The sequence below is a fragment of the Stegastes partitus genome, unplaced genomic scaffold (genome assembly GCF_000690725.1).
Source record: "Stegastes partitus isolate 25-593 unplaced genomic scaffold, Stegastes_partitus-1.0.2 Scaffold3680, whole genome shotgun sequence".
NCBI classification, from domain to species: domain Eukaryota; kingdom Metazoa; phylum Chordata; class Actinopteri; family Pomacentridae; genus Stegastes; species Stegastes partitus.
In genome coordinates this window covers 52,762-74,848 of record NW_007581411.1, presented here as the reverse complement: position 1 = coordinate 74,848, position 22,087 = coordinate 52,762, and the positions used below count along the sequence as shown (strand labels likewise).

Genomic DNA, 22,087 nt, shown 5'->3' with positions numbered 1-22,087 from the left:
TCCGCATAGGAGACATCTTTGAGTTTCTAATCATGGCTGTGTTGTTTCCACAGAGGTGCAGGACTTTATATCGCTGAGAAAAATGCATCCAGGAAGTAAAAAATGTGACAGGAGCAGAAACCGTCCAGACACTCAGTGGGGGTCTGAGGGTTAAGAAAAAGCCAAACTAAGTTTTAAGAAGAGATATGAAACACGACACAGAGTTCTTGAGATCCTCTGACAGGCTCCAACAGCAAAGGTCTGGTGAACGTTGGTGACAAATTGAGAATCATTAACAGTCAGTGAGACTCTGCCAACGGCTGTCGGGCTCAGACGGAGTTAGAGGATCGCAGGTAGAGGCTGGAGCTTGTTCAAGGTTCTAAAGAATGTGCTTTCATGAGCTAAGATAAACAGCCTTGTTTTCAGCTTTGAGATGATGCATTTCTCAGATAATCAAATGGTTTTTAAAAAGCTTTACTTACATTATTAAATTAGAAAATTCTCAACCCATTAAGGAACAATTAATTCCTTTTGTCTACCTAAAAAACAACGTAATGTGTAGACAGCTCCACTGCTCTCTGGTGATCAACTACAGCACACAGATTAATAATAACAACAACTTAATCTGAAGCTGCAGCAAATAATCAGTACAAAAGTTACCTCAACTAATAACACAGAAGAAATGTAAGCAATAAAAACAAATGCACTGATCACGTAAAGTATCTGAAGTCCCCAAAATGTCTGCAGTTACCTGGTGTTTCCACTTGGGGCTGCTGTTGTGCAAAACGGCACAACTCCAACCTCAGAGAAGTAAAAACCTCATCAGAATATAAGCTCATCTTTCAGCATGTAATATAAATATCAACTACTGTTTTAGTGATAACCAAACCACCGCACCTGTACCTGCTTCTCTGGTTTTGCTGAACTGGGACAAACTGTTCAAACAGCATCTCTGTCATCTAGTTACCTGCTATTCCTAATAAATCACACATTAATGGACACAACAGCTCAGATTTGTGGAGTTTTACATGTGATGTATTGTTGTCAGTTTGCGTTACAATCATTCTTTGGCTTTATTAAAATAAATGTAGTGATAAAGAGTTTCTGGAGTTGAAGGAAAGGACACGAGGACAAACACCATCGACTGGAGGCAACAACAATGACTTCAAGGTTGTAGCTTTTATAAACGTGTGGCAGCTTATTATAAAACCCATTTTCTACATAAACTAAAGCTTCCAGTCTATGATTTAAAAGGCTCTTTATAAGCTTGGTCTGCTTGTGCAACAGTCTGTACCTTCTGAGTGGAAGGAGTCGCTATGGAGATGCCCATCCCGCTTCCTGGTAGGACTGACAACACTTTGTACTGTGGAGGAGGAAACAGGAGACTGTTAGGTATCATAAATCTACAGCAAATAACTACATTTAAATCGATCAAGGTTACCTTCTGAACCACAGGGCATGTTATTTTTGTTTTTCTGTTTTAAATGGCAAAAAAAAATAAACCATTTATCACAACAAGAAGCTTCAAAAACAGGGGGAAAAAATCAAGGTACGGATTTTTTAACTTTCTTTGAACTAATCGAGTCACTTTTGGGTTTGTTTGGGGAAAACAACCAAATCTGTTGTTTCAGTGTGTCATTAAAAAAAACAATCAAAAATAAGCCATGTGCCTTAAGGTTCTGTGCAAATTAAATATTTCTGTGCTTCACTGCAAAACTGTGATTCTGCTGCAACAAACAGTCACTTCATCAAAGTTTCAGGGCTTTTCATCTGAACTGCAGGCTGTGTTTACACAAAACAGACAGAAGCTAAGTATAAAAACAAATTAGCATATAGGTCGTCAAAAAAGACGACGTTGTTGAGTTCTTTCTACTTCTAGATATGGTTGTGGTGTTTCCACAGAGGTGCAGGACTTCATACCGCCTCCAGGACTCTGAGGCCTGCAGGTAAGATTGTGGCCGACCCCTCCCACCCTGGACACTTCCAGTCACTCCCCTCTGGCAGGAGGCTTCAGTCCATCAGGACCAGAACCTCCCGCCACAAGAACAGTTTCTTTCCGTGTGCCACCAGCCTCATGAACGAGGCACAGGACCCCCCGTCCCCTCTATGGACAGTATACGTTACATTAACGTGTTCCCTCTTTGCTCACCATCTCATTATCCTCGCTGTTATTGCTCATGTTGCACTTCCACACTTTGCACTCTTGTAAATAACTACAGTTCCATGGTTCTTATTTAAACTTAATTCTTCACTGCACAAAGATCTTTTGCTTCTGCTTTGCACGACTACAGCTATTTTCACTTTTAGTCACTTTTATTTTTTAGCTATTTTTATATTTGTATCTTGTACATTGTTCCTCACTGTGTATTTATTGTTGCACCAACCCGCCAGAACAAATTCCCCGCATTGTGCAAACTATACCTGCCAATAAATCTGTTTCTGATTCTGATATTGCAATATTAAAAAAGCCCACAGTGAGTAAAAATGTGACAGAACACCCAGAACCTGCTCAGGATTCAGGTGGCTGAAGTACACGTATTCAGCTGCATTATTCTGGAGGTCTGCAGCTCGCGGGCCATTCTTGCAGCGTACTGAACTGTGATTACCTTTTGTATGTCGGTGATGTCGACCAGCTTGATTACTTTATTCTTCTTGGAGGAGCTGGATCTGGAGCTGGAGCTCTCGAAGCACAAGTAGCTGACGGACAGAAAGAGTGAGACCTCGGTGAAGGGAGTTATCAGGAAAACAGGGGCAGCAAAACCCACATCAGACTGAACGGACGTCGTGTCAGTCATATTCAACAAAGTGAGGAGATCAGACGAGATCAGATGTATTCTCAGGAGGAACGCTGTCCTGCTCGATACACTGCCGACTGACTGATGGATACACAGAGAGAATCTGTGGTTTCAAATCGCAACCAATCCCTTCCTACTTGAGAGGAAATCTCCAAGGCAGAGCAGACGTTTGGTGATAAAATATGCTCTCCTGAGAGATGAATGCTCCACTTACTTCTCTGTGACGTACAGCACTCCGTTCCTGATGTAGTCCGTGGGCATCTTCCTGTCTCTGTTTATCAGGCAGCACCTCCAGCCGTTTTCACACACTGAGAACACACAGCACCGCTGGTTTTAGCTCATGATTTCAGGTGGCGGTGACGTCAAACTCGGAACTGATAGACATGAAATCAGGTCTGATCTTTTTTTTTTTCTTTTTTTTTTAAAGAACTGTAGTAAGTGGCCTCACCCGCCAGAGGGCGCTCTGACTCCAGCAGGTTGAAGATCTCGTGAAAGGCTCCCTTCTTGGTGCTGTGAGAACGACCTGTTTCCTCCTCTCTGCTCACCCCGCACGGGACGGTGGCGAGGCTGCTTCGAGAAACCACTGGCTGAACCTGGAGAGAGACGAACGAAGACGGTGGTGGTGGTGGTGGGGAGGGGAGGAAGAAATAAAAGGAGGAAGGAAACAAAATGACAGGAGGATAGAAGCAGGAAAAGAAGGAGGCAACATGCAGACAGCATGGAAGAAAAGATGATGAGTGAACACATGAGGAGGAAAAGGGGGGGAAACATTTTAACGTTAGCGTCTGTGCACATCTGTTTGAAACACAGCTTCTCAGGGCAACAGTCAAGTGGCCAAAAAACTTCAAACAGCTCCTCAACTTTCAATATTGCAGTTTGTGCTTCGCTGCATGTGCACTTCTTTGCTGCAGGCTCAGGTGTGACGTGCAAAGCGGAGAGTGAGAGCCATCATTCATTCATTCACTCGGTCAGCATCCGAAACGCTACAGACAGTCGGCAGACCAACAAAACTTGTTAGTTTGTGAGAAATGCTGATTTTTTTTTTTTTTTTTACAATCCATACTTGGAGGCATTATCTGATTCCTCAGGCCTGCGTAAATATTTGTAAAAAAAAAAAAAAAAGAACAAAAAAAACAGTTGAAGGCAATCAAGCAACAGTATAAACGCTAACAGCAGCTACACTGGAGGGTTAATTACTTTGTCTAATGGGAAGAGGGAGGATTTAATGCGCTAACATGAAATTACGTCGGTCAGGGGTCGGCTCTATGTGCAGATTAGCTACTCGGTAAACACGCTGCTGCTGCTTCTCACAGAGCATTTAATGTCAATGGATCAAAAATGTCTCTTGGAATTGTTAAATCGAGTACAAAAAACAATTCGCTTTAATGTTAAAAACAAAAGCATACAGGAATGATTTGAAAATGCGTCGTTATGACATTTTGATCCATTCTACGTCCTAAGGTGTGTTATGCATCGCACACAGGCTTTGAGGTGAGCTTGGCGGCACACCCAGGCACAGTACAGGAACCAAAGGGAGACACACCAGGGTCCCTACCTTCTCACTGGCAGAGAGCTGAGAGGGAGAAACGACAGAGTACACCTGTGACTGAGGCCACACACTTTATGTAAAGACAAGACACTTTGTGGTATCCACACAGTGAGAAGAGACAGTGAGCTGTAATGCCTGACTGACAGGAGGGATGATGTTTTGATAATTAATGGGCTTTTCTTTTTTTTTCCTCCTCTGCGCTCCGCCACAGGAGGTCAGTGGGAGGTGAACTGACACTTCAGTGGGAGCGCGACATGAAAGACTGAGCCGGACCTGCAGCCTCTCTCTAAACCAATCTGCCGCTCAAACGCGATTATCAGCATCTAACATCTTTAGCTTTCCCTGCCAAAGTAGCTCAGCGCATTGTTCTATGGAAATAACCTGAATTCACAGAAACTGTTGGCTGTTTAAACCTCCAGAGGACCTCAACGGCATCACTGCAGTAGCTGCTTAAGGTCTTGTGATGCAACTAAAGCCTCTGTATGTATGAACGTAGGTTCACGCCAAGGTTTTAAGCTATAAATAGGGACAGTTTAACCCTCTAAACCCCACAACTGCAATATAATGTTGTGCACCTCTATGGAAGCAGCACAACCAGGAACAGAAGCAGAGAGACATGTCTTTGCAGTATGATGAAGTAATAATGCCAGAAATAATAAAAAAAGTGGAATTTCCTTCATCATTTATGTTAAAAATGTAGAATCAATAAGTTCTGCATTTGTCCAAGTGTCTATATATATGTTAGAATATTGAGAACAAATCTTCATACTACAGATATTTGACTATTTTTACATTTATACATTCTTTATTTTTTGTTTGTTTGCATAGTTTCTTCCCATACTTGAATCCTATTTCCTCTGACAGCCTGCAGTTGGGCCCAGTTCAGCAAAAAAAAAGTCTCTAGATTTTTATTCGGTGATTGCTGGTTGCGACTGAGTCACTCGTGGCTTCTCAGTTGCGTCCAAGTCCACAAAATTTCTTGTTTTTTACAGCATCTGATTAAAGCAAATGGTTTATTTTTGCCAATTTTTTAAATGATACATGCCAATAAAATGATTTAGAATACATATTATAATTTTAAGATTTGTTTCCAGATGAAAAGGCATATCCCATTTTCTTAGTTCAAGGATTTTCAGAAAGTTCGAAACCAAAACAAATCTCTGCCTCTGCATCTGGTAGTATTTTAGCCTTTCAAACCCGCTGGCTGGTTTTAAGGGTTCAGAGGGTTAAAGAGGTTTTGGTGTCATTTAAAAGAGTTTCTGATCCTGCGAGAGGAGGCAGGGAATGAGAAAGAAGTGCGTGCGTTCCTGCCGCCTTACCCGCCGCGACACGTTGGCGTTGGTCCTCTCTTTGAGCTGTGGGTCGGTGGGGAGGCTGTTCCACACGATGTAGGGCGTGTCGTACTTGTCCCGAAGCTTTGGACAGCTCTTAAACAGGAAGTCTATGATGAAGAACTTGATGCCGGCGTACAGGCCTGCAGAGACAAGAAACAGACACGGATGTGAAAAAAAAAGGAACACGTCGCTGTGACTTTATCGACAAAATCATCCGCAGCAATCTTGTTGTAAAAAGTTTGATAAAGTAATTTCCTCCTTTTAAAAGTCTTTCATTTTTAGTTCAAGGATTTTTATGATTTTAAATCTCAGTAGCACAAATAGCCACAGTTTTGTATCCTTCACATCACTGAATGCCTTTTCAGTACATTCACATTTCTGTATTTTATCACATATTCATACAGCCAGTAACCCTGGACGGCGACTTTATATTCATGTTTGCCAATTAGTTGTAGAAAAAAGGCGGAATTTTGCATTTTAATTCTGTACTTTTTCCCTCATGAGTCCCTAAGTGTCCCTGCTTAATGATGTTATTATGAGTTAACACAACTGTGAGGAGCAGCAAACATTTATAACGTTCACGAAAAATATCCACATTTTAAAACTGTTATTTCCTTAGATGGACTTACAACTTGGGCAGCTCACATCCACGTGTGCCAACATATTACCATAATTTCCAGACTACAAGCCGCAACTTTTTTCACCCGCATGAACACTGCGGCTTAAACAATGATGCGGCTAATTTACGGATTTTTACGAATTTGCCTCGAGGCGAAAGTGACATTGAGAAAGACAACGAAAGAGAGACTGAGGAAGTGCATGACGAAGGAATTCTGACAGTAAGTAATTCAATTACAACACTGAAGAAGACGACTTTACTGGTTTTAGCAGGAAGATGAAGATAGCCATCAATGACTTTTCCCAGTAGGCTGCTGTATTTGTTGTTGTTACAGGCACTGTTCGGAAAAAAGCATTTACGTATTTGTGTATGTTACCGGTACGTATTTAATTAAAAGTTTAAAAAAATCTTTCTGTGTAAATATCTCGTGTTACAACGTGGACACCTGCGGCTTATAGACAAGTTTTTGTTTTCTTTTTAAAGTTAGTGGGTGTGGCTTATATTCAGGTGCACTCAGTAGTCCGAAAATTACGGTAAGTGTAGCTCGGTCGTTAGCTCGCTACGCAGCAAAATGAAGACTCCATTCGTAATTTATCCATTGGCTCTCCTATTTTGCTTCCATGATTCACTAAACAAATCTGGGATGTGGTAGGAGTTGAGAGGTCTGGAACCAGGTTGACATTTTGAGCCTAATCATAGTCAAACAGTTAAACAACACCTCACTACCAAATGAAGCTTTTAAACAGCGCGACTTCGGTTGTTCCTTTCATTTACAGGAGAAATGGAGTGTGTTCAGGACTGTGCGCTCGGCTGAATGAGCCGTTTTGTCCACGATTATTTAAGCTCTAAGCATCTTCCAGGAAACACGAGCCTGCAGTGGTTCGGAAACACTCTGTTTACAAGGAAAAGTAGTAACTAATGTTATCAGATACACATGTCAATAGCCTGCAGCTGCCCCACGCAGGCACAGGGAGAACAGTTACACAATTCTCTATGAATGCCCTTGTTTGTGTGCTCGGGACTGAGCGTAAGACTTTGCATTCTTTCAAGGTCTAAACACAGAATGTACAGAATGTCAGATGGATAAAGCAGCTTAAGTCGTACCGATCATGAAGCCCATGAGCTTGTACGGCAGCACGCAGGAGGTGATGAAAGCCACCCACAGGCAGATGTAAAGTTTCCGGGTGCTTTCCGGCTGCACCCACATGAACAGGCTGGTGGACAAGTTCACAGAAACATCAGTCATTTGTATTATAATGCTGATTCGTAACAGTAAAACGCAACATTTCTGTTCAAACTTACTTCTTTATCTTCTCCAAAACATCCGCCATCTTACCAAAAAGGTTCTGCAAAGAGAGTTAAAGCACCGCGTGAACCAACAGCGTTTACTTATTTGTGTGCACTTCTTTGACAGCGAGCATGTGTTGTACCTGTGCTTTTTGTGCGACATCAAGTACAAGCTGGAACTTCTCAGATACGGTCAAGTCTTCCTTTGGAGGCTCCTGCATAAAACAAAGCGACGAGTTGGTCAGACAACATATTGGCCTCCATTGGTGGATATATTTTCACAAAGAGGAGGCGGCGGCGAAACAGGAGGAGGGAAGTCGTCTTACCATGGGTTCAGAGACCTCAGGCACGATGCTCCACTGGATCCTCCAACCTCTGCAGAACATGAAGCCCATGTAAATAATGTGCATCTTTATACGGTATTTGGATGAAATGGGGCCAAAAGACTCATCTCCAACCGCTTCATCACTTTTAAGGTGACCAAGTGTCCCAGTTTGAAAGTCTGAGTCCAGACAAACGTCTGACAAATACTAATGTGACCTGTTTTCATAATGATCCCTAAAATACCCAGCTTTAAGGGGATTGGTTTCTCAGCTCCTGCAGCTGTGAGTAAAAACAGGTGCTTTGTCTTGTTTGTTTACTGGTCTTCTGTAGTAGCAATTATAATGATCAATAATAGGAGAACGTGTTCGGGTTTTCCCTTCATACGTGGATTCTTAGTGCCCTTTAAAGAGCTTTTAGGAAGCGTAAAAGTGATGAAAAAGGCTTGTTTTCTAATTGGGGTTTCATTATCTGAGGCACAATTTGTTTATTTAATGGTGAGAAATAAGAAGAACCAATGGCACACATGCAAACCTCAGTATTGAAGTTTAATCTGGTTTTATAGCACAAAATAATAAATAAATGATGATTCCGAGAGCTGAAAGTCTGACAGAAGTGCTCCCCTCAACAGTGTCGTAACAATACAAGAGAACTGACATGATGGCTGTTTCTGTAATACAGCATTGTCTGATGAATAAATGATCCGTGTTTTTACCTGGCGATGAGGTAATTTAAGGACAAGCGCAGGATTGCCAGGAAGAGGAGCATGGGAATGGCCCAGCCATGCCAAGCAGCATTCATGTAAATCTGGAGGCAAAATGAAACACAGTTAAACATTTGTTAGTGGTGATTACACTTTACAATGTGAACTAAATCCAGGGCTTTATAGGACAAGGATAGATTCTTCTGGTAATAATGCTGACAAGTGGAATTTGTATTCAGTGCGTTGATGCAGTGACTCATTTGTTTGATCTAAACAGCAGCTCATCAACGCTGACAGAGAACTCCACATTTCTGTGCTGCTGCAGAAGCTTCCAATTTAAGTTTTATCACTAGTATGTCTTAATAGCCAACAACATTTATCCAGCTTCTTTTGACAGATCTCTGCTCAGGAAAACAGTGTTGTTTTATGCATGAGACAAACTGATGACAAGATGAGCATAAAGAAGAATGAGGAGGCTGGTTCTGACCCTGGAATGAAGCTTTTAATTTTGGGTGATGTAATGGGGGAGGAAGATGTTATTAGAGTCACCTGTGAACACTAAAGCAGGACGATCTCTGTGGCAGGGCCGCAAATCACTGGACTGAAGATGATTTAACACAGCCATGAACCGGGGATGTTAATAAAGATCTGACTAGACCTCTGCGGTCTTTGGCAGAGCCATTGCAACCCGTCATTGTGATAAAGAAATTACTTTGCCATTCATTTAGCTTCCCGGTCATGCACCAAGGCTGTAAGACCCATTGGGGTCAAAGCAAAACTACGTATTTCACAGTTTTTCTAATAAAGCTTAGACTCCTATAGACTGAGACGAGTGAGTCACATCTTCTTATAGAAATGGTTGGATACCATAAGGTGGCCACATAGATTCACATGTGTGTTCTGAGTGGGAAAAGTGTACACTCACAATGAAGGCAATAGCTGAGGTGTAGACGGAGTGCCAATTAGATAAGGCGGAGAGGTTCCTTAAGAAGTTGGTGACAGGTCTGGCTCCTCGCTCTGTAATAAAAAGGGTACAGGGATATATTCAGTGTCGTGTGCATCCATCCGTCTATTTTCTATGCATAACTTTATCCTGTAGAGCAGCGGTCCACAACCTTTTCTCAAGACAATTTTCTTCACATAACAAGTAACCATGTTTGTTTTTTTTTTCAATTAAAAAAGTGTCGTAAATGAATAAAATTACTTTTTATTGTTAATTATGTATGTACTTTTTCTTCTGTCTCAGCATAGAGTCTCTCCAGAGACGTTTGTTTTCTAGTCATTTTGGCAGATTCGTTTAACGGTCGGGCATGATGCTGGAAACAAGCACCGACGCAAGTGACGTGAAAATGATCTCGTCATTTTTTTAAAACACCCTGAAACAGCCAGAAGTAAAATAAAAAATAAAAGTTTTCTTTGCTTTCTGTGGTACCAAATGACCCGGTGGTTGGGTAGCGCTGCTGTGGAGGGTCAGTGTTGTGTGTCAAATTCAAACAAAAGGACAGTATTATGTTTGTTGCATCAACAACTATACTGCACGTAAATGATTTGGTTTTCTTAAGGGATGCATTAAGTGTATAAAACCAAATCCTACAAAGCTAATATTCTAGCAACCTTTCCATGTAATTGTGTGTGTTGGAGTACTTACTGAGTCGCCTCATGTTTTCTGTCAACCTGGACGGAAAACACACAAAAAGTGAAGGTCAGAACACACGTAGACGCTCACGTATGAGGACATACAAACAAAACGCTGCTTCATCTGTGAGAGGAGGTGGCAACACTTTGGCTTTCATTGGAGTGGCATGACTCACTCTCCTTTACAGGGGAGGAGAAAAAGAAGCGGCAGAGGAACTAAACAAGGAAAGAAAGCTTCCAATGTCCTCTGTCCTTTCTGAGCAAAATAAAAACCTGATCTGAGGACATCATGAGGCAGCTAATACCATGCGGCTGAACAGTTCAAACTAACAGTGAGTCAGTGTGTCTCAGGTACATGTTTTCATCAAAACACATATTCGAGGTGTGAACGGTGATTCTATTCTCCACATACAAGAAATGATTTTGCCAATTCTTGACCGCTGTGACAACTGCCGCCTGCTGTACACCTTTAGTGCTCCCCTGCTGCCGTCCCGCTGTCTTACTCCACAATACTGAAGAGCCGCAGAGTGAATACCTGAGGACGGACACTTCACGTTCTGTTCCAGAGCGGGTCCTACCCACCTTTTAGCACTTAACGGTTCCTCGGCCTCCACGGTGCTTTCCTCCGGCTGGAAGCGGAAGTCTTCGATGTAAACCCCGAAGCGCTCGTACAGCCACTTCTGCAGCCGTGAACTCCACACCTCCTTCTGCTGTTTATCCGCTAAACAGAACAGACGGATCGAGTTAGTGTTTGTTGTTTTAAGCTTGTGTTTTTTTAATTGAGTGCACCAGCAGTGAAGTGTTGTTCCAATAAAACGACGGACATGCGGTGAGCTAATCTCATCAATCAATTAATGTCATTTGTCTCGTGACTTGTCGTGAGACTGAAACGATTGAACCTGGTCTGGTCTGCATTAAGAAGCGTGTTTAACAAAGCCAAGCTTTCCTCGTGTTAGCTAGATTAACAAAACCTAAAACCCCAAGCTGAGACGATGGTTATTAACCGAACCGATCGCGTGCCACATTCTTCAGTCAAAAGGAACACGTTGTTAAAATGGAGAGCTTTAAAGAATATCAACATGTATGACGATAAAAAGAACTGGAACTGTGTGAATTATGTAAGAGAATATACTGATTTTACGACTCAGTGCACACTAACATGACAGCTGCACATTAGAGGTCTTAAACTTTAGACTTCATACATTTAAACATGATACTCGAGAAGTGCATTTGGCTCTGACACTGTCCCATAACGGAGGATGTGTGGACATCACTTCAGCTTTGGTCACATCAAAGTAAAATTAAATATTCTCAATGATAAATACAAACAGAGTTAAATTTTCTAATCTGTGTTCTATTCGCCCCTGTTCCAGCTGTGTGTAGATCAGTCTCGGCAGCAAATTTAGAACCAAGTATATGACTGTGTTTTTTGCCTTTTCTGCACCTCCACATGGATGCAGATGAGATACTGTAGCTGCACAGTTTCATTCAATAGCACGACTGATGTACAGCTCAACAGGTTTGCATTGACAACATATTATCCCCTCTGCTGAAAATGGATGTGAATATGGTGGCACTTCATACAGCTGAACAGAACCTCCTCAGGAGCAGGCTAGCTGTGACGCATCCGTTACCATGGTGACCTACCCAGGTTAAAAGAGAGACACCTTTGTGACATTGAAAAGTCTACTTTAAGACTCGGCGTACCTCATGAACTCATTAATCTCACTTCGTAGCACACCCCTCTGTCCTGGTTGTGCATCGCTCCACATGCATGATGCTGCCGTGGTAATTAAGAGGTTTATTAAATAAGAGAGATTTGGAGTGTTGTGTGTTTTCATCAGCTTTTCCAAACCAAAAACATATAAGCGAAACCGAAGAGAGCAGATTAAACTGTGCTTACTTGTTGAAATGTCACAATACAATACGAGCATGGGCACAGTGTGTGACTAATAATGTGATTTTCAAAGGGCGAGGGGCTGTGCTAAATTACTATATTATTATTTAGAGGTTGAAGTTAATGTTACCAAACGAATTACACACGGAGCGGCTGCTACCTTGGTAGTAGCAAAAGGTTTGAGCCGCATAAAGAGATACAAACATCCATCCATCCATTATCTATACACCTTAATCCTCACTAGGGTCATGGGGGGGTTGGAGTCTATCCCAGCTGACTCAGGGTGAAGGCAGGGGACACCCTGACAGGTCACCAGTCTATCACAGGGCTACACTTAGAGACAGACAACCAAGCACACTCACATTCACACCTACGGACAATTTAGAATCACCAATTAACCTCAACATGTTTTTGGACTGTGTGGGAGGAAGCCGGAGAACCTGGAGAGAACCGACGCTGCACGGGGAGAACATGGAGACTCCACTGGATGCGAACCGGCGACCTTCTTGCTGTGAGGCAACAGTGCTACCCACTGCTCCACCTTGCAGCCCAGATACAAACATGATATAAAACAATACTTCAAATGTGTTTCCAGGTTTTCTAATTAGGGACAGCATTTGTGGATAATTTATTGGGGCATCTCACTTTAATATTTTAGAATTCTAAGCTGTTTAAAGTCACTAAAGAAATTAAATTGTTCTAAAAATTACTCAGAATGTCAGGTGGTGAATGTGGCCCTGTTATAATTGTACACTGCACATAATGCTAACAAGGACAAAAAGCTTGTCACATTGCTTCGGGGATGATGGAGATGAGCAGAGAGTCAACTGCTAACGCTGAAGTGCCCCTGAGCAAAGACTGGAACCCTCAGCTGCTGTGGCGTAACCTCTCAGTGTAAACCAATTTACTGTGAGTTGTACCGAGCAGCTGTAGCAGCTGACTAACAGCCCGAGTGCTCAGTCACATTTCCCTGCGAGGATAAATACTGTTTAAAAAAAAAAAAAAACAGCTAATGCATTTATGGCAAAGTGAAAGCTCAAGTAGGGTCGCATCGCATTCTGTTAGACTCCATTTTAATTTGTAGCTGACACAGTCTCATCGGCCCAAATTACTCTGCTCAGTCTCCCTTCTTTCTCAAATTATGCTCACTTTCTCTGTCGCTTTAGCCGCACAAGCTAAACTCAAACGGTATTAATCTATCCAGATAAACACTGGCACACACCTCCGATACCAGCTAAAGCTCGGGCATGTCTGCCCTAGATGAAGTGATCTACAATCATAACCTATTTTCCAAAATTAGCCGTTCCGTCTCTCCCTCCCTTTCTGTAAAACGACACACACACTCACACACACACACAGAGTCACTGGGTCATTGGAAGTCAAGCTATGACAAAGGCTGTTATTTAGTTCAAATATACACAAAACACACACACATCACAAAAACCACCTGACTATTATTGCGCTAACGAGCTCCTCTCCCCCCTCGCTTGTACAAAATCCACACATTCCTATGGTGCGGAAATTGGCAGTGTGGATCAGGAGTAATGACAGCGAATAACCTCCACGGCAGAATCGCTCGTTACTGGTTGTTGATACTGCAAACCGCACACCGGAAAACACCCTGCGAGTGTGTTGTCACGCACGCTCCACGCTGCTTCATGCCCTGCAGTAACCCGCTAACACTTCCGACGCACCATCGAGCACTTCGCCACACACATCCTACATCTACCTCCCCTCCCCACCTCCCCCTGAGAGCAAACCGTTTGACTCCCACACTTGGAAGACGTCAACGTCCTTCCTTCCTCGTTTCCTGTCGGCTCCCCGGGCTCCCACTCGACTCCCACCCACCCGCTCTCTCTCTCTGTGTCGTCCTCCGGAGGGGGTCTCACCTGTTCCATTGTTCGAGGGCGACTGCTGTTTTCGGGGAGGTTGCGGTGGAGAGTCCTCGAGTCTACGAGAGAGAGAAGGAGGGAGATTTGTCATGACAGAAAGTTCACGTGTTAATATGTGGAAAGCTGCCACGCTGCACCAATCAACGCAAGACTGATGCAGCACAAAGAGACAGACTGATTAGAAGCAACGTCGGTGCTAATGTGTCTGTGCGAGGTCAGTGATGTCGCTGTTGCCATCTCACAGCAGATGGGTGACAAAATGATCAATGCCAGCGGAAAAAAAAACACAAAAACAAAGAGTGAAAGAGGAAAGTTTATGCCAACACCGAGCACGCGTTCTCTTCTAACTTCACACATGAGCTCCATACAGTGTTTTGATTTAAGTGTCGCGCTAATTGCATGCAAACAGGAGCTAAAAGTAAAGCACAAACATGGAGTCATAAATGCAAACAAATAAAGTCTAAGGAAGAAACAGCACACAGAGTGTATTTGTTTCACCCTCTCATCTTTAATGGTTTAACCCCAAGCTGGGTTTTTGTTGCTCCTGTCACATTTTGACTCACTTTTTTACTGCGAAATAAAGTTCTACACCTCTTAAAACATCTTTTGTGCAATATACCAAAGTAATACTGCCATAAATCCTAAAAATACAAACGCGAAAGTTGAATTTTTCGGATTAATTATTGTACAAAAATACCTGGAATCAATACGGAAGGCATTTTTCCAAGTACCCACATACCAAAACTGGAACAAATGTGGTTCTACATACTATAGCTACTTTACTACTTTCTTACATTTGTGTTCATACTTTATTTACTCTGTTTAAGCACGGCCTGCAGTTCAGCAGAGTCTGCCAAAGCTGAGTGTCTAATGTGATCGTTGCTTTTCTGTTGCTTCAGTTGCCGGCGCAAACAGTTTGTTTTTGAGGAGACAAGATAAAGTGATTTTGATGAAGTATCACAACTTTAAAGCTCAGAATTGGTTAATTTCCTGCACAGCACACATGATTAGTTCAAGGACCGTCTGAAACTTGAAAGCCACATTATTATTTTTCTATTTTCTAGCTCTGATTAATGGTGTAATATTTGTGATTCTTTTTAAAGATAACATGCCGGTGAGTTTTGGGTTGTGTTAATCTCCTCCCTCAAGACAAAGTAATTATTTTTCACTGATAATTAAGGCTTCAAGAGAAGTTGGTTGTGGGGACTTGAGTATTCGTGTTAGAAAGAAATGTTTACTGCCTGCTGTCCTCACATGAATGTCTCCATCTGGAACTTGCTAAAGGATTAACTGAGGAAAACTCCCAAGTCATGGTGCATTATCTCAGCCCTTACAAACTCTTGAACTGTCTCTGACATTCCTGAGGCCATGTTTTCTGTGCTGGTAATCACTTAGAGATCACCAGTGGAATTTCCCACCGGCAGCCAAAGAGGCATCACTTGATCACACACACACACACACACACACACACACACACTCGGGGGCCCTTCACCCCGGGTTTAAGGGCTCGGCCGGTGCCAACAGACGCAGGTTTTTCCTGACACCAGCATAGCTTCCGTGTCACAGTGAGCATTTGGCGACTCGGATTGGTGACTTGTGACTCGCTTCTGTTTTTTTTTTCTCTCTTTCCATCCCCCTCAAAACACGCAGAGACGCACCTCCTTGTGGAATTCTCCGCCTACCAAGCTGCTGATGCTTCTATTTATATCAGAAATCTTGGGTAGCACCGACGCTGGCACACACAGCGGCCAAACTGACCCATGGTAAACTCTGCTGAGCTGAACTGTTGCAAAGTGCAGCGTCACGGCTTCCTGTCTTTCCCTCACGATTACTTCCTGTTTATCCGCCGTCGTCCACTTGTGCACGTGACTGTTGTCGCCTTACCTGGTTTTGAGCACCTCATTCATCTTCTGCTCCAGGTCTATCCTCTTGCTGCGCTCTCTCTCCAGCTCCTGCCGCAGGGAGTCCACATTGGTCTCTTCCCGCAACTTCCTCAGCTCCTCCTCTGGAAAACACAACACACACACAGTAGATCAGTATCTTAAATTGTGTTATGAAAACAATAACACCCGCATACACGGTGAGGGTCATGAAAAGGACGTCGGTAAGTATGAATGAAGGTATTTTAGATTTAATCTATGTGGAGAATTGAATCCTGCGGTGTGGATGCACTTTCATTTCCAACTTCAACTGCACGAAAACAGATTAATTTAGAGAATAATCAATTTATCCTACAAGCAGTATCTGGGATTTATTTATTTTTTTACTCCTGTCTTATTGTTATTAACTGTGGGCTCATTTTTTAACGACATATAAAATCCCAGACCTCTATGTGATGAGCACAAACATGGCTAGAAGTAGAGAGAACTCAAAAATAGCTTTTGTGCATCAAAACAAAGTTCTAATGCTGTAAAGATTTTTCCAAGTGCCCACAGGACGCACATATACATATTTGACTACTTATATCTTAAATTTAGTTTCAAGTTTCCATATTTGTCTCCTCTCTATATCATGTAAACACAGCCTGCAGTTCATCCCAGTACAGTGGAGAAGCCCTTGAATTTTTCTCATGTGACTCACTAATGGCTTCTGAGTTACACAGTAGAGCACAAAACTTTTGTTCCTTAACAGAATCTGGTACTAATTTTTCTCAAATGAGACATGTAGGGTAAAGTGATTTTGATGAAATATCGCAATTTTAAGCCGACAGAACAGTACTTTCATAGACGAGTAGTTCAAGGACTGTCAGAACGTTCAAAATCCAACATTTCTTTCTGTTTTACAGTCTCTCATAAATGCTGTCATTTTTCAAAAATGCCTTTCCAACCTGCCAGTGGGTTTTGGAGTAAAGACAGATAAATAATGGAAATATTTTGAACGTGATCAAATTCTAAGTAATAACACTGCAGAGATTTTCCCCTGTGCTTATCGGTGCATCTCACATTTCCCCTCTGCCGCCATCCATATCCTTCACCTTCACCTGTCCCCCACGCTTCCTCCTTGTCAATCAACTCTTAGAATCAACCGGTTTCAGGTATCAGGGTTTTCTATGCCCGGGGTGCAACATCAGCAGTGTTTCCTCTCCGTCTATTGTCCCCGATTAAAGGGACACATGAATATTGGAGGACGGGGGAGGCAATGAAAGTGTGCGCACGTGCAGCAATAAATCAATACTTGCGTGTGTTCAGATGCTCACTTAAAGATGCCAAGACAGCAGGGGCACACAAAAGCACTGATTAAATCCTCTCTAAATGCATACAACTAATCCCATGCACATAAAGAAAGAAAGAAAAAAAATAGATTTCAAAAAGGTGTGCACCCGGCGTTAATTAAAATGTACATCAGCTGCCCCCTCTAACCTCTTTCTGAGATCATCCCATTAGCAGCAGAGGATTCATATTACAAGAATTTAGCTGCCGTTTTTTCTTTCTCATCACCCCAATCTCATATCTCACCCCTGTCCTTTCTCCCTTCCCATTAACGCTAATAAAACATTCATTGGCAGAACCTCCTGCAGCTACAGCATCGACTACAACCCTGGGTGCTCTTCCTGAGAGAGGCCATATACTATATCTCCACATTCCCCTATTGTGTATCTTTTTCTTGCATTTCTGGTTCAGGAAGAGCAGCTCAGGAGTATTCAGCTCTTTTTGAATTCTATCTTTTAAAACCTTTAGGTAAAGTATAAGTTACTCAGTGACTATGTCTATGTAATACGACTCCTCCAGCCTGCTAGCATAGCTTGTATCGCCCTCCTAACACAAGAATGTGTTGATAGTACGGTATTTATATATGATAACAAGACATAAAGACTGATTGCATGTGCGTCTGTAGGTGCAGCCAGCAAGAGGCAGGCCAAAGGTTGCAATGGGCTAAGCAGCTTAATGCTCGCTAGGCTTTCTTGTGCCAGGAGATCCACAGTTAACTGTAAACCTATTAAACAAATGGCTGACAGCAGCGGCGGTGCCCTCTGGTTGGTGTAGGTAGAATAGGATCAGGAGTTTAGGCTATACCGAGGCTAAACAGCAGGATGACTTCAAAACAACTTCTTTCTGTCAAACATTGCATTGTAAGCGAAGAGAGACCGACTCCTGATGGCGACGGGGCAGCCGGGAATGTGTTAGTGGCTCATTTAAACCTGTACTAATTGCTTGTTAGGCTACTTGGAAAGTGCAACAAGTTGTAAACATCATTAACACCGACTGTATAGAGTCTAACAGGGTAAACATGTCAACAGATGTGAAGCAACATAATTGTTCCTTTGTGTTTTTGTCTAATTAATGAGATTAAAGAGCTCATATTATACTTATTTACAGGTTCATAAATATATCTTTATAGAAATATGTTTACATGCCTTAATGTCCAAACAACATATTCTCGTACTGTACACTGCATGAGCATCTTTTTCGCCCCCTTGTTTGAAAAGCCAAGTCCGCTCTAATTGGTCAGCAGGCTCAACAAAAGCAGAGCAACACTAGTTAGGTACTGTAACCCGAGGTTTCAGGACTGTATGCCAGCTGTCTGCCGCTATCAGCTGGAGACTTTGAGACGTTTTAGAGTTAGCAGATGCGACTCTAGCGGGGAAATAATGGTGGACGGACTGGGAGGGCAGCTGCTCATTCTTTGTTTGAGGGCGTGCCAAATTAGCCGCTAAGCAGGCATTATGTAAATGTGTTACATGGTGACACAGATAAGTAACGGGAGAAAAGTCCGGACTTCAAAGTGGGTGTTTTCAGGCAGGTTAGGAGCAGTGCTCACTGTGGGAGAGAAAACGCCAGACTTTGAGCTTTAGAGGTTTGCAGACCTTGAAGGAAAAAGACAAAAAAAACCCAAAAAACGCGTTGGTTCCCACCAACTCCTGATGGGAAATATGTGCATTTTAGCAGCTCAATGCTCCACTATGGCAGCTGCTGATGAGAACGCTAAGACTGTATGGCACAAAACTAAACTGTGCTCAGTGGATTGACTTCTTGGTGGGTCTGCAACTCCAGGTGACCACTTCCACATGTCAGTTTTTCTGTCTGACTAACTCTAGCTTAAGTTCCTTTAAATGTAAAAAACTATTCCTGATTCCAGTGTGCTGCAATTTATGCCCATATTACTGCACATGCCCGTTTCGCACTATATCCAACGTTGCCTTTATCAGTACTTACGAGCAGATCTTAACTATTTTGCACCATAAATACTGCTCATGCTTTTGTTTTTATAACCTTGGTATGTGCATATGTGCTACCTCAGTATGTCTGAGTGGATGCGAGTGATGAGTGTGTCTGAATGAGGCTATTTTTTTAAACAATCAAGGCAGTGCGAACTAAGAATTTCATCGCACTGATAACTTGTGTATTGCTGCATGTGAATCCTTGAACGCGACCTCACATTGAGTTACAATATTCTGTAATGTCAATACAGTGATTAAGTAATGCAGCTTGTTTGTTTCTGCTGCTATCAACACATAAGGGTTATACTGTACCGTCTTTCAAACCTGCCACTGTTCACCTTTTCCCCTCTCCCCACACTGCCACTCCCTGCCTTTCCCCTCGTATTTCCTGCCCCCTAGCTGAATCCCACTCCCCTCCCTTTATCTTGTGTTATCATTCCTGTGTCCAAGATCCTCTATGTACATTTCCTCCCTGTAGTTTCCTTCCACACCGGCCGCTTCCTTCCTAGATGCCTCATTCCAAGAGTCCATGTGCTGGAACTGGGGGCCACAAATGTGTGATGGAGCACAGCACGACACATTATGGTATGTGTGTCAGACAAAGAAAGATAGAGTACAATCGTTTTCCTGTTCCACAGAGGCCCTCTACATCAGATGGCATATTAATAATACTGTCAACACGCCTGTTCCGCTTCTAAAATTGGATTGCTGTCTTCTATATATACACAGCTTCATCCTGGGTTACCATATCACAGGGTCTCTTTGGCCATTATGAAGGCTGGTAACTAGACCATTTGTCTCACAGACAGGGGATTAGCTAAATGCCATGCCAGGAGATGTCACTTTTAATCTCGCTGACCTTCTCTCCTGTACAGGCTTTCCATGAAAGCTTAATTTCTGTGAATAGAAACGAAAAAACATCAACGTAAAGCGACTTATACACATTACAGGATCTTGTAATTAAGGTTTTGAAAGCAGCAGTAAATTCTGGTGATGCTGAAGGCAGTTAAAGGGTGTGGATTTGTTTGTACCAGATAAGGGTAATATCAGAAGACGGGTAAAACACTCTGATGTTATATGTACTAAAACATTGCCAGAAAATTGAATAACAAAACTGGTCTTACAAGAATAGAAGCTGATTTCCTTTAGCAGGACGCTTTTTGTTAAATATTTCGAAAATTTCCTTCGAGAAATTGTTCAGTCTCAGCGATTTTTTTTGCCTTTCTACTTATTGGTTACTAAAGCAACAAATAAAAAAAAGGGGGAAACGTTGTGGTGTCTGAGGTGTCACGAGAGAGCGGCAACCACCACTGACTGTCAGTTGACACACTTCCTTTATAACTGCACACATTGCAAAACAATTTCCAAAATCAGCATGCACACAATACAAGAAGTGAATCTAAGAGTGACATTAAACTAATTTTAATACTCCAACTGGACTGCAGTTCCCATGCTCATGATCCACTACAACGGGGAGATTCTATTTTAAGTTGGCGTATCACTCAGATGCTAAGTAGCTAATTGAGACAAATATTGACATGGGTCAGATGAGGCCATCAGATAACTACCTCCGTGGGGTTGATAAACAAAAGTTCACCTATCACTGATTACATGCGTTAGTTGTTATTTCCAGGTTAAAAATGCACTTTTATCCCCGAGTTCAAAGCTGTCAGACTTACTGAGGTTGAGGTTACTTTTATGGCTTTTGACCTTATCGACAGCTCCACTGAAAAGCAGTTCAAAGCTGTCGAAGGTGTAGTCCTCCATCCTGCACACACCCATGCGTCTTTGAATTCGGCCGGTCCCTGGCACGCTCCCGCAGGACCGGGAAGGCAGGGTGGCCGCCTTGGTTCGGTCTTGAAATCGAGCCACGGCTGCGGGTCACTTTCGTCCGGCCCGGCTCGTTTTTGTCCCCCCCCACCCCCCCTCCCTCTGCTGATCGATGACCTCAAAACGCCTCCGAGCCCATCAAGGTTGAGGTACGTGCTCCATGTTGTCCCATCCAGAGACGAAGCAGAAATCAGGGACGGGTTGCTCTGAAATAATTCATCAGTGGCGGCACAACAGAGTGTTGTGACAGGCCTCCACACGCAGAGTGATGGTCAAAGCTGCTGTGAGTGTGCGAGGCTCTGGGTAAAAAGAGAAGGAGGGCAGCCGAGGTAGGGAGAGGTGGGGCTTTGCAGGGTGGCCAGCACACTAAGAGGGCCTGGAATCTGAGATTTCTGAATGCTCTGGAGCTGTCGGACTCGCACTCACATTACGCATGTTCATGTGTCAAAACTGCTTTATGCAAGTGTGTGCATATGACTGAGGGTTTATTAGGTTTGTGGTTTGTGCCAAGTTCATATTTGCGAGCAGGAGCATGTGTGCGATGGCCAGCGAGCGTGCACGAGTGCTGTACGCAAGAGCAGCGACTTACTTCTCATTTAAGCAGGCAAAGTTTTTTAAGAGCTCAAAGGAAAAGTACTGTGCGAGTTTTTCAATCCAGGCCAGAGACAATGACTCCTTTCATGAAAGGAAGGGAAGGAGGGGGGTTCAGAGAAAGAGAGACAGAGAGGGAGGGAGAGAATCAGCTGCTTCACATTGGCCTCTCATTGTTCCCGGCGTTGTACGCTTTCTGCCACGACACCGGCTGACTGGAGCAGAAAGGGGAGGTCGAGCTTTGTGGCCTCCAGCTGATCGCAGATGTCAAGGCACCATTCAAGGCACTGACCAATGAAAAGTGGAAGAGAAAACAACCCGAGCCCAGCACCAGGAAGAGAAAAGCCTGGCAATAAGAGCATGATATAATGATTTATCCAACCCCTGCTGCTGTACAAGACAGACAGCATTGTGAGACGGCGTGTTCTTTCAAGCTTCACCTTCGTCTCGAGAGACGACGCCCCGATCACACTTGAACTATAAATACTGTCCTCGTT

The 22,087-nt window shown here is 43.0% G+C and overlaps 1 protein-coding gene across 3 annotated transcripts in view; it reads right to left on the bottom strand.

Annotated features, from left to right (window-relative positions):
* The window catches only part of gramd4a (GRAM domain containing 4a), a 70,561-nt gene that overhangs the window by 5,377 nt on the left and 43,097 nt on the right, over positions 1-22,087 (bottom strand). The window contains exons 1-17 of one of the 3 annotated variants that reach the window (XM_008306511.1): positions 20,849-21,253; positions 15,896-16,016; positions 14,009-14,070; positions 10,805-10,943; positions 10,236-10,261; positions 9,513-9,604; positions 8,600-8,691; positions 7,890-7,938; positions 7,707-7,778; positions 7,579-7,622; positions 7,381-7,490; positions 5,643-5,797; positions 4,330-4,347; positions 3,223-3,367; positions 2,989-3,082; positions 2,586-2,676; positions 1,274-1,342 (exon numbers count right to left, since the gene is read on the bottom strand). In XM_008306511.1, the coding sequence (XP_008304733.1) occupies positions 1,274-1,342; positions 2,586-2,676; positions 2,989-3,082; positions 3,223-3,367; positions 4,330-4,347; positions 5,643-5,797; positions 7,381-7,490; positions 7,579-7,622; positions 7,707-7,778; positions 7,890-7,938; positions 8,600-8,691; positions 9,513-9,604; positions 10,236-10,261; positions 10,805-10,943; positions 14,009-14,070; positions 15,896-16,016; positions 20,849-20,951 (1,482 nt within the window). In that variant the 5' untranslated portion in view covers positions 20,952-21,253. Of the gene's footprint in view, positions 1-1,273; positions 1,343-2,585; positions 2,677-2,988; positions 3,083-3,222; positions 3,368-4,329; positions 4,348-5,642; positions 5,798-7,380; positions 7,491-7,578; positions 7,623-7,706; positions 7,779-7,889; positions 7,939-8,599; positions 8,692-9,512; positions 9,605-10,235; positions 10,262-10,804; positions 10,944-14,008; positions 14,071-15,895; positions 16,017-20,848; positions 21,254-22,087 lie in introns of those variants that run through there. The other 2 variants (XM_008306512.1, XM_008306513.1) reach the window with 2 other exon arrangements.